We start from the raw sequence: 16,933 nt of genomic DNA, 5'->3' as shown, positions 1-16,933 counted from the left end.
TCCCCCACATTTTATTAATCATTTATTGTCTTATGTTGTGGGCTGTTTGGTACAGAGAAAGTATCTTCAGATGTATTTGTACATTGGCTAGCACCACGAGTGTTTTGGGTGCTACCATAATATAGTAAGGAGAAAAAAGGTCCAGCATGGAAAGAGACCCCAGTTGCATTCACTAGGAGGAGTGTGATAAGAAAGGTCTATTTTTGGGTACCAGGGGAGCAGAGAACTCAGCCTGGGAGCAGCATTGGGGGGAACAAACGCAATGCATTTGAGGGCTCATCTGCACAGTAGGATAATGCATTCTGTGGGGGGTTGATTTCTAAAGCGCCCTGATGTGTGGTGCATTAATTGGTCCATGTAATTCCCGCTGGTGCTCACTGGTTTAGGGTTCGTAGGTTCCAATCTTGCTGAGGCGTGGGTGGCAGTGTCTGCTTAACACTCTCCTTCCTCACCAGCTCAGCACTCCTCAGCCTAAATCAACCTCCTCCCTGTGGTGAGAGGACCTGGAGCTGGGTTCCATAGCTCAGGGGGTTAGAACAGTGGTCTTGGAAGACAGGGGTTGCAGGTTTGAATCTCAGTAGGGCCTGAATAGTAGTCCCTGGTTCAGTCTCTCCTTGCTGGTGGCTCATCGCGCCTTCCTTGGTTATATGTTGCTCCTCAGCCTTAAACAACCTCCTCCTTTTGCTGAGGGGACCTGCGGTCTAGCTTCGTAGCTCAACAGGTTAAAGCAGTGATTCAGAATGCAGGGGTTTGCAGGTTTGAGTCTCGCTGTAGCAGCCTCTGCCTCAAACAGTGCACTTTAACTTAATGCTGTTTGAAACAATACTACATTGAAGTGCACCAGACTGGTCTGCGTGGACCAGTTCATGCAAAGCACATTAGAGGGCTTTAGAAATCACACTTCCAGAGAGCACTTAACTTCACCATATAGACAAGTCCTGAGATGTGTTAGACATGCCTAACAATGTTAACATTTCAGCAGCCCTAATTAGGATTTTGAAGTGGATAGTTCATAGATCACTTGATCATTTCCTGTTAGGTTCACTCCCTCTGGGGCACCTGGCATTGGCCACTGTCGGAAGACAGGATACTGGGCTGGATGGACCTTTGATCTGACCCAGTATGGCTGTTATGTTTTTATTGAAATGAAGGAGGATTACAGTGTGTCCCTACAGCTAGAGAAATAGACCAAGGTCTTATCTACACACACTTTGTGCACAAATTTAACTCAATCAGTGAACCTTCCTAGTGTGGATACTCTGAAATTGGTACAAAGCCTGGCCTACCTAGCTCCGTGATTTAAGTGGGTGATTTTTACCAATGTAGCTATGCTGGAAAAAGCCCTAGTGTGGGTGCAGTTATCCAGTATAACTCTGCTTATGCCTGTTGGAGGAAGGTTCCCACACAAAGCTGCACTGATTTAACTAAATTGGTTTAGATCACACATTGAGGCCTGCTCCACACGTAAAACGGACACGAGCATTCCTGTGCTGGCTATGGCTGTGATTCTGTGTGTTTTTTACCATCACAGTCTCAATGTAATCTTCACTCTGGTGGTTACCCCCCAGGTGACCTCTGCAATACACATTCATATTCATTCAGTAAAGATTTTCAGTTATTCCCTTATGTGATTTGTGGCCCTGATCCTGCACTAAGGAATTCAGTGGAAGCAGAATCAGAGGATCGGTATCTAAGGTATATTATACTTGTCCCCCTTTAGCTTTCTTGTTAACAGGCTGCCTTTGAAACAGGCGGCTCTGTGGCTCAGCCACACTAGAATTATTGTTGGTTTCATCTGTCTCCTGCTTTTTCACTAGCCTGTCTTCCCTGATAGATCTGTAGAAGCCTGTTAGGCTAATGCTAACTCATCCTTCTTTCCAGCAATTCCCCTAAAGCCCTGAATGGCTGTAGCCGTACCACCTTTGCCTAATCCTGGCGTTCATTGCCCTCGAGGGCTCCCCTACCCTGGACTGAGTTCCAAGTAACAGAAAATAAATACTTAACTTCTGCTATTGCCCATTTTCCATGGACTTCGGGGTTCAGTTTGGTGCCTACCCTTCCTGACTGTCTTGATGGCAGCTCCTGTGTCTCTCCCTCTGCAAGTCGTAATGGCCCCTTGTGACCCCATAAGGGGTCCACAGTCCCTCTCTGTTTCCAGTGTGGATCCTCGTGACCCTCAGATGTTGGAGCATCTTACAGAGCCCGACTGGCCCACTTCTTGGTTCTTGCACTTTTCTTTTACAAAGGAATTGAAATCTGTTGTCTCTGGGAATCCCAGCTCTCAGACTTTATCCTTGCACTGTACCTTGATCATTGGGGTACTTTATTCCTCTCACTTCTAGGAACATAGCATTTACCCTACCAGTTTAGATGATTAGCTAATCTATCCCAACAATGGCTGCTAGTTTACTGTCTTTCTCTACTTACCAGGCTTGATTATTGGTACTCTGGGCATGTGCTAATGATACTCTATCTCTAGAGAAATAACATAGTAAACTGAACAAAGATCTGCAGAAATAAACAGCAAAGGATGGTGAGTTATCATCATCTGGTCAAACGTGCTGTCTTTATGTCAGTACAGCTCCTGTGTGATTGTAGGCATAAGAAATTATGCAGCAGAGAATTTAGGAAGTTTTTCTGGCTCCTCAGCCCAACAGTGAAATCCAGCAGACTATGGCACATTCTCCTCAAGGAAGAGACAGACTAGACTGGCTAATGTCTTTCCTGCTTCTGATTTCTATGGGAGCTGTGGAGAAGTAAAATGTAAGTGGTTGGCGCCTTTGAGGTAAAGGGTGCTATGTAAATAAGAAGGAGGTAGTCTTTTTCCGTGTTCACCCGATTTGGAGGGGATGTAAGATCTCAAGATGAACCCGTGTACGTGTGAATGCGTGGACATAGAAATCTATTCTAAGAAATTCTGGTTTTAGGGAAACAATAATATTTTGTCACTTTGTATAAAAAAGTTAGCCTCTCCCCTCACTTTGAACATTTATTTTAGCTATTCATTAATTCTGGGGGAGGAAAAATGAAAACAAATGAAAATCACTGATGTCTGAAGACGATGGAATATGGATGAACACTAGCCTCGAGAATGATCCCATTGTTAAGGCAAAGAACTAGAAGTTTGAGTTCTGTTCCTGGCTCTACCACAGACGCCCTAAGTGATGCTAGGAAAGGATGTTTATTCTCGCGGGGCCCCCCCCCCCAATTTTCCATCTGTAAAATGGGGATCATGCTTCCCTAGCTCTCATGAGTATTGTGTGTCTCAGTGAATGCACAGACACACTTTGAATGTGCTGTGTAAGTGCGAAGTATATTATTGTGAAGCTTAACCAGAGAGCTTTGCCACCTTGATGTTACAGCATTCAAACGTCTTCCTAAAAGGCTGAGTCGAAAGAGTGGCACGCTTTGGTTCTTTGACTCCATCAGCTCATAAGGAACCTTGGGAAGGATGCATACATAAGTATCGCTTTAAGACTTTTATGGCAATAAGGTTCCATTGTGAAGGTCAGCCATAAGGTGTCTAAGTTTCCACACCAGGTTTTTTCCTTCCTCCTTTCCTCTTCTCCTTGGGTGTGGTTGGTGTGAATTGTTCATGGGGGAGGCATGTCTCGGAGTAAAACCACCATCTCAGCAATGCACAGAGCACTCTGGTGTGCATGAGCTGTGAGCCCTGGCTGATAAATGGTGCTCATATCCCATTCAAATATGATGCAAGCAGTTTTTTTGTAGTTTGTCTTCCATTGCGGTAGTAAAGTTTTTAATTAGGAAAGCTAATGAGATCGATTAGTCATTAGAACTGACCTCTGGATCTCTGCAAGGAGCGTGCATGTGTGTGCTGGGCTGATAACGGGAGACGCTGGGGTATTGTTTGTAATAAAAGCGTAAAGTGTTTGATTTGAGTGAAATGTGCCACAGGGAATACATCATGCGGCGAAAAAAAATTACAACCCTGGGAGCCTGTAATGAAGGGAATTAAACCAACATCCTATCTAAATAACATGATTATCTACACAAAACCCCTCAGCTAGCAAGTAATAATAGAAAACTGAGCTGCTTCGGAGAGTCTCTTTCAGAACATGGTTAATGCCAGAGACTCGCGCACAGGCAGTATCAGAAGAGCAGCTACTGTATGAATGCAACATCCAATTACCGCTGTGGAATAGAGTTTACCAGGCGCCGGTCTGTCTGTGTTTTGGGAATGGTGGGGAGGGGGAACTGAAAGCCACAACAATTTGGGACCTCTATTTCTTACATCACTTGTAAGTGCAGGGCAGTAAGGGATGTCAGGCAGGAGTTTGATTGGATGTCTGATTGATTAGCAGCCACTAGAGCTTGTAAAGGTGCCAAAAAAAAAAATTAATGTATTTGAGAAATTCCCAACTTAAATAATTGTATAAGGTCAGAACATAGGTAAAGAGTCAGCTAATATTTCAAATATGAAAGTAGCACGTTTAGGCAAATTTCTACAGGGATCTGTACATATTACATAGTAATACACAGTGTTCTCACAGGCAAGTTAAAGAAGTCTGGGCTGGATGAATGGACTATAAGGTGGATAGATAGCTGGCTAGATTGTCGGGCTCAACGGGTAGTGATCAACGGCTCGATGTCTAGTTGGCAGCTGGTATCAAGCAGAGTGCCTAGGGGTCGGACCTGGGGCCGGTTTTGTTCAACATCATTATTAATGATCTGAACAGTGGGATGGATGGCACCCTCAGCAAGTTCACAGATGACACTAAGCTGGGGGGAGGTAGATACTCTGGAGGGTAGGGATAGGGTCCAAAGTGACCTAGACAAATTGGAGGATTGAGTCAAAAGAAATCTCGTGAGGTTCAACAAGGACAAGTGCAGAGTTCTGCACTTAAGACTAAAGAATCCCATGCACTGCTACAGGCTCGGTATCGACTGGCTGAGCAGCAGTTCTGCGGAGAAGGACCTGGGGATTACAGTGGACGAGAAGCTGGATGTGAGTCAGCAGTGTGCCCTCATTGCCAAGAAGGCCAACGGCATATTGGTCTGCATTAGTAGGAGCATTGCCAGCAGATCGAGGGACATGATTATTCCCTTGTATTCGGCACTGGTGAGGCCACATCTGGAGTATTGTGTGCAGTTTTGGGCCCCCCACTGTGGAAAGGATGTGGACAAATTGGAGAGAGTGCAGCAGAGGGCAATGAAAATGATTAGGGAGCTGGGGCACATGACTTATGAGAAGAGGCTGAGGGAACTGGGCTTGTTTAGTCTACAGAAGAGAAGAGTGAGGGGGGATTTGATAGCAGCCTTCAACTACCTGAAGGGGGGGTTCCAAAGAGGATGGAGCTCGGCTGTTTTCAGTGGTGTCAAGTGACAGAATAAGAAGCGAACGGTTTCAGGTTGCAGTAGGGGAAGTCTAGGTTGGATATTAGGAAACACTATTTCACTAGGTGAAGCACTGGAATGTGTTACCTAGGGAGGTGGTGGAATCTCCATCCTTAGAGGTTTTTAAGGCCCGGCTTGACACAGCCCTGGCTGGGATGATTTAGTTGGGGTTGGTCCTGCTTTGAGCAGGGGGTTGGACTAGATGAGCTCCTGAAGTCTCTTCCAACCCTGATCTTCTATGATTCTACATGCAAGGGAACACACGTGTGAAAGTTCACAAATAGGATGTAGTCTAATGTTTGGCAAGGAGAAACAGGGAGCCAGGACTCCTGGGCTCTCTTCACACTTTTGCCACTTCTTTTCTGCATGACTTCTGTGTAAAATAGCTTCGTGACTTTTAAGATCCATAAAAAGCTTTTAAGAGTAGTCCTATTAAATCTATGGATATGAAATGTGTAGAGTGGGTCAGCCCAACCATTATATTCGCCTTCTAAAGGGGGAGAGGCAGAACTGCTTTCCAGTGTGGACCTCTGTGATATTATTGATGCGTTGCCAGAAACATGTCCTCATATGAGTTGTGAATGGCTTTGTTTGAGGCCATTCAGAGAAGTGGAGTCATTTATTTTTTAGTTCCGACTCTGGACTTTCTGCTAGAGGATAGCAAAACATATGAAGGGCTGGTATCACTAGAGCTCTCTGTGAGGAATCTGGAGTTTGCTCTCCCCCCACTTGGTCTGAAATAGGCCAGATGAGGGGACAGTTTAGATCTGTTAGATAGGGCTTTGGAGAAGATTGAGGGTATGCTTCTTAGATAACGAAGGGGCGGAAAAGAGTTTTTGTAGGTGGCTGGCTGAGCGCCTGTTGAATTTATCATGTTAATGTTGCTGAGATATTGTTAATGGTGCATTAGCGCATCCAAAGTCTTGGATAGGTGTTTTTTAGTTATTATTTAAATCAAAATAACTAAATTAAATAAATGTTCCATGAACAAAACAATCTAACCTGGCCATGGCTCAATAATATTATAAATTATATGACAGTAGGTCTCAAACCATGCTATGGCTTTACAGACACACAGGATGACGCAGTCACTACTCTGGGGAGCTTACAATAGTTTTTAACAAGTCCAGTGTGGGGAAACTTTGATAAACATTCTGTTTAGATGAGAAACTGTCCCGTTTGTTCTACATTTTCAATCTATCCCCTTTCTCAGTCTTTAGTGCTAGGGAGATTCGCAACACAACAGGATCTTTCTTTCATAGGTCTTGTCTACATTAGGGAAATTTTGTAACTGCAGGACTTTGCTAACACTAATTTAGCTACATCATGTCAATTAGACCCACTGTGATCAAGGTGAGATGAGATAGTCCTGAAAACACCAATGAGACCTGTTTCCACTGGCACTCCCAAGATAGCTAACTTTGGTAGAACTGAACTGGTGTCTGAACAATGGGAAATTTTTACAAAATGTCCCAACTGTAGGCAGGGCCTTAGATTTCCCCACTGCCTGCAGCCTGTTACTTCCTATTCCATACTGGGTATCTTTTAGAACTGGTTGATTTGGAAATGCCTGTCAAAACCATAGACTTCTGTGTGGGGAACAAGGGGCTGGAATATCTTGGAAACAAAGAACATTTTTTAATGTAAATAATAGTTAATTAAGAGAGAAGGAAGAGAAGTATTGGGAATATTTGATTTGATTTATAGATCTGTGGGGAGTTTATTCGTTTGTTTGTTTAAGCAGAATTTTTTACTAAAAGGCACCAGCAGTTCTTTAAGCTGCTGGCTTTAACTTCGTGGCTTTTGTGGGTATTTAATACTTAACATTAACTTAATGTACCCTTTTTGGTATTTAATATACTGTATAGCACTGCTACTTTTATTAATGCTTGCAGATAATTGCAGACTGCATTATATATCTAGGTCTCCCTACAGCAGAATCCTGCCATCCTAAAAAGCATTATTATGTGTTTTGTGCTGAGGCTATTTATTAACATAACCGTACATAAGATTATTTCAGGGCATTTATTATTAATTATTTACATTGTGGTAGCAAGTAAGGGCCCCAATAAGGAATCAAGGCCCCTTTGTGCTCAGCAGTGTACAAACATATACCAAAAAATGCAGTCTTTGGACCCAATATCCATGTCCTTGCCAAAACGAGCTGGTTTGCATCAGAAGCTCAGTCATGCAGTCTTCTCCGAGGACTTCCTACTTGCATGCTTGAACCACTGCATTTGCTGTATTTAAAAAGTATTGTTTGGTTTGATTTTAACTATTTGAATTTGGGCTGTCAAGCGATTAAAAGAATTAATCATGCGATTAATCAATAATAGAATACTATTTATTTACATATTTTTGGATGTTTTTTACATTTTTCAAATATATTGACTCCAATTACAACACAGAATATACAGCATACAGTGCTCACTTTATATTTATTTTGATTACAAGTATTTGCACTGTAAAAAACGAGAGAGAGAGTATTTTTCAATTCACCTCATACAAGTACTGTAGTGCAATCTCTTTATCATGAAAGTTGAACTTACAAATGTAGAATTATGTACAAAAAATAACTGCACTCAAAAATAAAACCATGTAAAACTTTAGAACCTACAAGTCCATTCAGTTCTACTTCAGCCAATCGTTCAAACAAACAAGTGTAGTTACAATTTGCAGGAGATAATACTGCTCACGTTGTGTTTACAGTGTCACCTGAAAGTGAGAACAGACGTTCGCATTGCACTGTTGTAGCCGGCATTGCAAGATATTTATGTGCCAGATGTGCTAAAGATTCATATGTCCCTTCATGCTTCAACCACCATTCCAGAAGGCATGCGTCCATGCTGATGATGGGTTCTGCTCGATAACGATCCAAAGCAGTGCGGACCGACGCATGTTCATTTTCATCATCTCAGTCAGATGCCACCAGCAGAAGGCTGATTTTCTTTTTTAGTGGTTCGGGTTCTGTAGTTTCCGCATCGGAGTGTTGCTCTCTTAAGACATCCGAAAGCATGCTCCATGCCTTGTCCCTTAGATTTTGGAAGGCACTTCAGATTCTTAAACCTTGGGTCGAATGCTGTATCTGTCCTTAGAAATCTCACATTGGTACCGTCTTTGCATTTTGTCAAACCTGCTGTGAAAGTGTTCTTAAAACAAACATGTTCTGGATCATCATCCGAGACCGTTCTAACATGAAATACATGGCAGAAAGTGGGTGAAACAGAACAGGAGACATACAATTCTCCCCCAAGGAGTTCAGTCACAAATTTAATTTACGCATTTTTTTAACGAGCGTCATCAGCGTGGAAGCATATCCTCTGGAATGGTGGCTGAAGCATGAAGGGGCATACAAATGTTTAGCATATCTGGCATGTAAATACCTTGCAATGACGGCTACAAAAGTGCCATGCAAATACCTTTTCTCACTTTCTAGTGATATTGTAAATAAGAAGAGGGCAGCATTGTCTCCTGTAATTGTAAACTAGCTTGTTTGTCTTAGTGATTGGCTGAACAAGAAGCAGGACTGAGTGGACTTGTAGGATCTGAAGTTTTACATTTTGTTTTTGAGTGCCGTTATGTAACCAAAAAAAAAAAAAATCTGCATTTAGAAGTTGCACTGTCACAACAACTAGAGATTGTAGAGATTGCACTACAGTACTTGTATGAGGTGAATTGAAAAATACTACACCTCTACCTCAGTATAACTCTGTACTCGGGAGCCAAAAAATCTTATCGCGTTATAGGTGAACCTGCGTTATATCGAACTTGATTTGATCTGCCAGAGTGCGCAGCCCCCCCCGAGCGCTGCTTTACCGCGTTATATCCAAATTCATGTTATATTAGGTGGCGTTATATCGGGGTAGAGATGTATTTGTTATCATTTTTTAAGGTGCCAAATATTTGTAATAAAAAATAATATACACTTTGATTTCAATTACAATACAGAATACAATATATCTGAAAATGTAGAAAAACATCCAAAATATTTAATAAATGTCAATTGGTATTCTATTGTTTAACAGTGCGAATAAAACTGCAATTAATCACAATTAATTTTTTTGAGTTAATCGCATGAGTTAACTGATTAATTGACAGCCCTAATTTGAATATTTTTAAATGTAAAACCTACAATATAATGGTAAAAGCTGCAGGTAGTAGAAGGGAAAATGGTAGATTAAAATTATTGTCCTAATTGTATATGCTTCAGTATGGGAAATTTGCTGCCAGATTTGCCTTGATTTATTTACACTGAGCCCTTTTCAGATTGTCACAACTGTATAGAATGCCGACAGTATTTGTATAGCGCCACGAGTACACAACGCTTAATAGGCAGAGTTGAAGATCTCGATATTCCTAAATCTTGCTCTCTTCAGTCAGCGATCATCTTTTTTCCATTATAATTCATGGGGAAAGTTGCTATCTTCATTTTTATTATTAAGATCTCCAGTGACATTTTGCACTATTGAGCCTTCTCTTGCCTATCCCATGTGTTAAAGATTTTTTACTGCTCTCTGAATTTGGGATGGGAGATTCATGCTGCTATTCTACCCTCCAGATCCTAACAGAGGTGCTGAGTTGCTGAATTTGAATTAGCTCTAGGACCCAGCTTCTGAATGAACTAGAAAAATGAGTACCTGTATTTTAGCTCTGGTGCAAGAGGGCACAGGAGTTATTGCCATCACATTCTCAAACCTGCTCTGCCTATGGTAGTACTTAGCACTGATGCGACTGCTGGAATGTGGTTGTACGCTGGCAGTGGTAGCTCTGTGCCCCTAGCACCCTTGTTATTACCACATGCTAAATTTAGCTTGTGGGCAGCACTAGTCCCACCTCTCCCAACAAGGGACACATTGGGCAAACACAAAAGTGGGGTCTGGTTTTCCCCTCTCCATCTTGCAATAATTTTAATTAGAAGATCTCCAAAAAAACCCAGCCAGCCCTTTAAATCAGTTATAAAACCAGAGGATTTAGTCTCAGCATGTAGTGTCAGCTTTAATTATCTGGGCAGTTATAGCTGTATGTTATAAAAGTCAGGCAATTAGACGCATTCCTTAAAGCTGTGAAAAAAAATTGCTAACTATCAAGGAGAGGAAAAACAGAGTCAAACATATAACTGTTAATTGCATGAAGCATTCCACATTAAAAACCGGCGTGTAGATCATCTTGCAAAATATTATGAAAATGGAAATGATTAAATACATAAATCTATTCAGAATGTAGATGTCAGGGATAAGGTGTGTTTTCTAAATGTGTTTGAAATGTCTCAAAAGACCATTGTGCAGTAGGAAGGCTGGAATATTTGTACTCCTTAAGATGCAGTGGGGAAATGCCTGCTTCAGTCAATAGTGTGCAATGATATAACCAAGGATGAAAATATCTTCTGCCTGTCAAACTGGACCGATCACTTCTTCTCTCTTAAACTGAGCTGGCTAACTAGTCGTATCCTTCAGACTTCGTGTATTAATGACCTACTGAAACTTAGAACCTCTCTGTCCATAAGCAGGAGCTAGAGTCAGACTCTGTGAGCTTAATGAAGATTGTAAAAGCAGCAGAGAGTCTTGTGGCACCTTATAGACTAACACACGTTTGGGAGCATGAGCTTTCGTGGGTGAATACCCACTTCGTCGGATGCATACGAAATACCCACTTCGTCGGATGCATTCACTCACAAAAGCTCATGCTCCCAAATGTCTGTTAGTCTATAAGGTGCCACAAGACTCTCTGCTGCTTTTACAGATCCAGACTAACACGGCTACCCCTCTGATACTTAATGAAGATTGACACAGTCAGGACATAGTAATTACAACAGACAGTGTTCCATTTTGTCCAGTTTCTACCTTGGACAAAAAAACATGAACACCCCCATAATACATCTGATTGCTTATGCTGTACATGTGAACGTGTGTGTATGTGCACACTTCGGGGGGGCATTACTTTCTGACCAAATTGGGGATCATAAGTAGTTGAAGTGCTAACAAGCTCTCCTTAGTTTTAGCTAGAAGCCACTCTTCTCTGCGTAGTGTGAACTGGTTATGTAGGTGGCTCTCCTCCTTCCCACCCTTAATCACGTGCATCCTAAGGATGAGATCTTTTCAGGTTATTCTTTTGCTTACTTTCTTCCAGGGTCCAGCTTGCACCTTGTAAGGAGCCCTGTGGCTAATAAAGTAGTACAGACTCGCTATAGGATAGTGAAGAAGAATGTGGCTTCGCCTTCAAGTTCATCATCATTCTTCAGCATTCCTGTTCCCAGCTGGAAGACAAGGCGACTTGTGACATCCAGGTAATGTTTCTGCCTATTCTAATCTATTAGGATGCTAATAGACTTCTGTTGTGAGATGCACAATATATAGTGGTTCATGAGGGAGATACTTCTCCCATATCCTGTCTGGAGAAGTTTGTCTCATGACACGCTACCTTGGAGTGATCTGCCTTTAACTACAAGGCCTAGAAAACATAATTTTCAGCGTACATACACAACTCCCCACACATTTTCCATACATACGTCTCTCAGTGATTAAATAACCCCAGTGTGACAGGCTTTCAGTAGAGACCCTTACAGTGACCCCTTTTGGTGAACCCATGGGATCCCTGTACACCATGCACCTTGGTGTCCTCTGTCAGTTAGCATCAAGAGGTCCTGAGCTCACACTCTTCCCCAGGGAACATGCCCTATTCTCCATACTAGTCTACAAATTACTCTTGCTCTTCATGGAAGGTATCTACTGAGCCATGGACCCTCCTCCAATTCATCCCCATCAGCCTGGAAGTTGCCCTCCTCCTCTCTCAAGTTAGGTGTATCTGGAGAGTGTATCTTTTTGTCCTGAACAAGCAGTATTGAGCGAATCTTGCTCTTTTATTTAAATCCATTAAGGGGAACCTACCTTGCTTGAAACAGTTGCTTTCTTTATGTGGTACAGCCAGTCTTGTTAAAATGACCATTCTCCCTGTTGCTGCCCAGTTATCTGAAAGCCTGAGCAAAGATTGATTTTTGTTTCTACTTTTTGTGTGACCATAAATGTTCTGTGTAGGGTCTGGACAAAACTGCCACTTCAGTGTCTCTGCACTTTGTTTCTCTAACTGGGGCCTGGAAAGAGGGTGGCACCCATTAGATGCCATAATTGTCCCAATTTTATCAACCGGGGGTGGGGGGGATTTGCATCCTGTAAGTGCTACTTGTTGGTTAGTCAGGGTTCTGAAATCACTTTCAGAGTCAGTGCAACTTGGGGGTGTTGTGTGGTGGTCCAGCGCTGTTTGTACGGAGCGTCGTCGTGTTGCACAAAGCTTGATATGCCAATCTGACTCACGAGACCAATTCAGGATTAGGAGAGGCAACCCTAAAGAAAGAGGAAGGTTATTTGTATTTGTACCAAATTTTGCACTGAAAAAAAAAAAGCCTCTGCTCTTTAGTAAGATGAGCCCTGTCAAATTTGAAATGGGTAAGTTTAATATCAATGATGTTATTGAGATGGGGCAAAACGAGGCTTAGAATGGGAAGCTAGCTTCAACCATAATGATGGAAAGACAAGTCCCTCCTCGATTTGATTCTGTTCAGGTTCTCATACCCTCCTCATTACCATGCAATCCGAACATCTAATTGATTGAGCATCTGACTGAGAGGAGGGGACTTGTGGTTGATAATGGGGGAGGAGCAGGGCTAGAGACAGTGATTAAGACCAGAGATCACAGAGTCACACCATCAGTCTTACTCAACAGAGCAGACATTTTATAGAGAGGTAATCTGGTCGTTCTGTTTTGATTGGATGAGAGCTTCCACTTGTAGAATCATCTTCTACTTATTAATCTTGGACTTCATTAAATTGTGTAGCTTAGATCTTATGGCAGTTTCATACAGATCTCAATAAAGTGCCATCAGCAAATTAAAACAATTATATTTTAAAGAAGTGATAAATCTCTGATTCAGTCTTGCTATTACCTTTGTTGCGTGCGATCCATCATACGGACCGTCTGGTCAGGACATGGCAAACGCTTTTTCTGTAGTTCTGACATTTGTCTTATACTCCAGTGTTCATTGCATTCTCCTGGATGTGGATCAAAAAAAAAAGATCGATTAGACTGTGAGCTACTGTCTCAGGGGAAGGAGGAGGGAAGATCCGACGTTCGGGTTGTTAAAAACTGGACTGGATGAAGCGCTGGAGACGTCTCTAGTGGGGAGTCATCCTGCACTGTTTGGAGGAAGATTGAGATATGGATTAAGTGAGTGGATCTCATCCATCTCTAGTTTTGATGGTCCAATGACCTCCTTTCAATCACATTTAATCTTGCCCCACTCTTAAAAAGCGGCTCATTTTGAAGGAGGTCTAATTCAGAACCACTGAAAAATCTCCCCGCTGCTGCCCTTGCTAGTGGTGATGCCTGACGTTGTTTTTCTCTGCGTGGAATATACTCTCTCTGCCCCACCCCTTGTGTGTTACTTGGTTTAGTGAACTGTAAGCTCTTTGGGGCAGGGACCATGTGTTTGTACAGCTCCTAGGTCAGTGGGGCCCTGATACCGACTTGGCCATGGGGGGCTACTGTAACATATTAAATAACAGTTGAATACTAAATAATACAAGCGGTGCTGGGAATAAGCCCAGCTTGAGGCAAAGGGATCTCAGGTGTGTCTGACTGCTGCTGCATAGCAATAAGTGGGGGCCAGGGGGTACTTATGCTGGGATAATGGCCAGCTTTCTGTGTTGGTGACAGTGGTTAGATTTAGCACATGCACGCACTGCCCTCCTTCAGATGAAGTTGCAGCTTGTTTGTCGAGTGGCTAAGCAGCGGTGATTTATTAACCTTTTAGTTCTACCCTTTGGTATGGTACCGAGAACTGTAAACATTTTTGTAATGTCTGTTTGGCACTGAGCCACAGTGCTGTAAAGTAGAGCTCTAAATGCAGCACTGGGTGCACGTGGCCGCTGCACTTGCAGCACGTAGGGACTGGGAAGTCCCAGCGATCAAAATTCAGATCGTTCAGGGCCTTCATGAGATGGCAGCGGCCCTTCAGTTCTGCCGTAATCCCGTGATTTATGTGGCATTTTAATGGACTTCTGGTGGGGGCCACATATCTGACCCACCGAACACTTTGTAAAGCTTGTCTCTGCAAAGAGTATTGCTGTGCATCTGCAGGGAAACCACCCGGCAGTTTGCAGCACGGAGTGGTGTCTCTGGAATTAGCTCCATTGCAGGCAAATCCCATGAAGCAGTTTGCCAGAGACAGAAGACAAATGTGTCTCTCAGGATTGTGAACGGGGGTGGAGGGGTGCTGCTGCTGCTCGGCCACAAGCACCCAGTGCTAATTCCTCAGTGATTGGTTGCTTTCTCCCCTCATTCCTAGATTGCATTAAACTTTGCCCTGCTGCTGACTTTTCTGCAGGCGATAGATGGGAGTGTATTTTAAATTAATTTTACTGCACTTTTTGTAATATTTTTGTTTTAAATAGATTTATAAGCAACTTGGGGGCTATTTCTACAAATTTATGAAGATAATTTTCACTCTCTTGATAAGGTTAAATTTACACCTGCTATTTCCATATTAATTCACATTGCTAAGTGGATCTAATTTTCTTCCGTTCTTCTATCTAGTGAGCATGGCCTTTCCTAATGCAATTTCCCCCTCACTAAATCACTGTGATCAGGAGTCATGATCGAGTTAAATTAACTTAAATTAATTTACTTAATAAGAGCTCCAGATCATTGAGAATGAGATTAAGATTTATTGATTCTCCTTTCACTCCGCCCCCTAATCTCTTCCTGCTCTGCAGGAGTGAGTTTTGGAAAGGCTGTGGTTTCTCTTTTAAATTTCATTTTTCTGTCACATTTGGTGGTTGTGTGAATCATGCAGGGACATCTTAACTCTGTCGAGAGCCTTCTCTGGCCATAGATGAGCTTGAAGAACTGGTGGTGATGTCAGGGACACTGTACACTCATAAACCCTTATTAACAGATACTTGAGGTTTCAGAGTAGCAGCTGTGTTAGTCTGTATCCGCAAAAAGAACAGGAGCACTTGTGGCACCTTAGAGACTAACAAATTTATTTGAGCATAAGCTTTCGTGGGCTATAGCCACTTCATCGGATGTATAGAATGGAACATATAGTTAATGGTATCTAGTTTGCATATTAATTCAACCTCAGCAGTTTCTCGTTGGAGTCTGTTTTTGAAGCTTTTCTGTTGCAAAATTGCCACCTTTAAGTCTGTTACTGAGTGACCAGAGAGGTTGAAGTGTTCTCCTACTGATTTTTCAATGTTATGATTCCTGACGTCAGATTTGTGTCCATTTATTCTTTTGCGTAGAGACTGTCCGGTTTGGTCAATGTACATGGCAGAGGGGCATTGCTGGCATTAACTTGGGTTTGAATAGAGACTCGGAGTGGCTGGGTCATTATACATATTGAATCTATTTCCCCTTGTTAAGCATCCTCACACCTTCTTGTCAACTGTCTAAAATGGGCCATCTTGATTATCACTACAAAAGTTTTTTTTTCTCCTGCTGATAGTAGCTCATCTTAATTAATTAGCCTCTTACAGTTGGTATGGCTACTTCCACTTCTTCATGTTCTCTGCATGTATATATATCTTCTTTCTGTGTGTTCCATTCTATGCATCTGATGAAGTGGGCTGTAGCCCATGAAAGCTTATGCTCACATAATTTTTTTAGTCTCTAAGGTGCCACAAGTACTCTAGTTCTTTGGGGTAATTTGTTTGCCAGCTGCTCTACTGCAGCTGCTTTCAGGAAGGTCTTGCTTTCATCCTGGTTCATAGCCTGATATTGATATTAGGTGACTTGCGTGGGGCGTCTCTGATTCTGCCCTGAGAATAATAGGAGACCGTTCAGCTTTTCCACACTTGTTTGGGGGAGGAGGAAGCCTTTCTCCTCATTTGAGGATGCAGCAGTATTGTGGGACCTACTAGAGAGGACACAGATTCCCTTACTGGAGAGGGGGCCAGTGGAGTGTCAGGCGGGAGTGCACCTTGCTTGCAGCTGGTGGGTACAGATAACAATGCAGAGATGCTGCCTGTCATTAAAAACAGGACCTCTTTCCCTTGTCTCCCCCCCTCCTTCCCTGAAATCAGAATCTTCTGAGCCTGTCTGGAGAAAAGAAGACTGAGGGGGATCTGGTAAGTCTTCAAATATGTTAGACTGTTAATCTGCAGCCAGGAGGATTTAGGTTAGATATTAAGAAAAACTTTCTAACTATTTGATAACAGGCTCTTCAGTCTAGCAGAGGAAAGTCTAACACACTCCAATGGCTGGAAGTTGAAGCTAGACAAATTGAGCCTGGAAATGAGGTGTCAGTTTTGAACAGTGAGGGCAACTAATCACTAGAACAATTTACTAAGGGCTGTGCTGGATTCTCCATCATGGGTGGCTTTTCAATCAAGACTGGATTTTTAAAAAAAAGATCTGCTCTATTTCAAACAGGAATTGTTTTGGAGATGTTCTAAGGCCAGTGTTGTATGGGAGGTCAGACTTGCTGATCACAGTGGTCCCTCCTGGCTTTGGAAGCTGTGAATCTATAATCTTAACCTTAACCCACATGCAAAACATTTTTCTGCATACTTGGGCTGTAGTG

At 42.5% G+C, this 16,933-nt stretch overlaps 1 protein-coding gene across 2 annotated transcripts in view; it reads left to right on the top strand.

Annotated features, from left to right (window-relative positions):
- The window catches only part of ZC3H3 (zinc finger CCCH-type containing 3), a 331,469-nt gene that overhangs the window by 114,926 nt on the left and 199,610 nt on the right, over nt 1–16,933 (top strand). For both annotated transcript variants that reach the window (XM_039522683.1, XM_039522684.1), the window contains one exon: nt 11,485–11,641. In XM_039522683.1, the coding sequence (XP_039378617.1) occupies nt 11,485–11,641 (157 nt within the window). The remainder of the gene's footprint in view (nt 1–11,484; nt 11,642–16,933) is intronic.

This window comes from Mauremys reevesii, linkage group 2 (genome assembly GCF_016161935.1).
Source record: "Mauremys reevesii isolate NIE-2019 linkage group 2, ASM1616193v1, whole genome shotgun sequence".
NCBI lineage: Eukaryota > Metazoa > Chordata > Testudines > Geoemydidae > Mauremys > Mauremys reevesii.
Note: the sequence above shows the minus strand (reverse complement) of the source record. Positions and strands in the feature narration are given on the sequence as shown.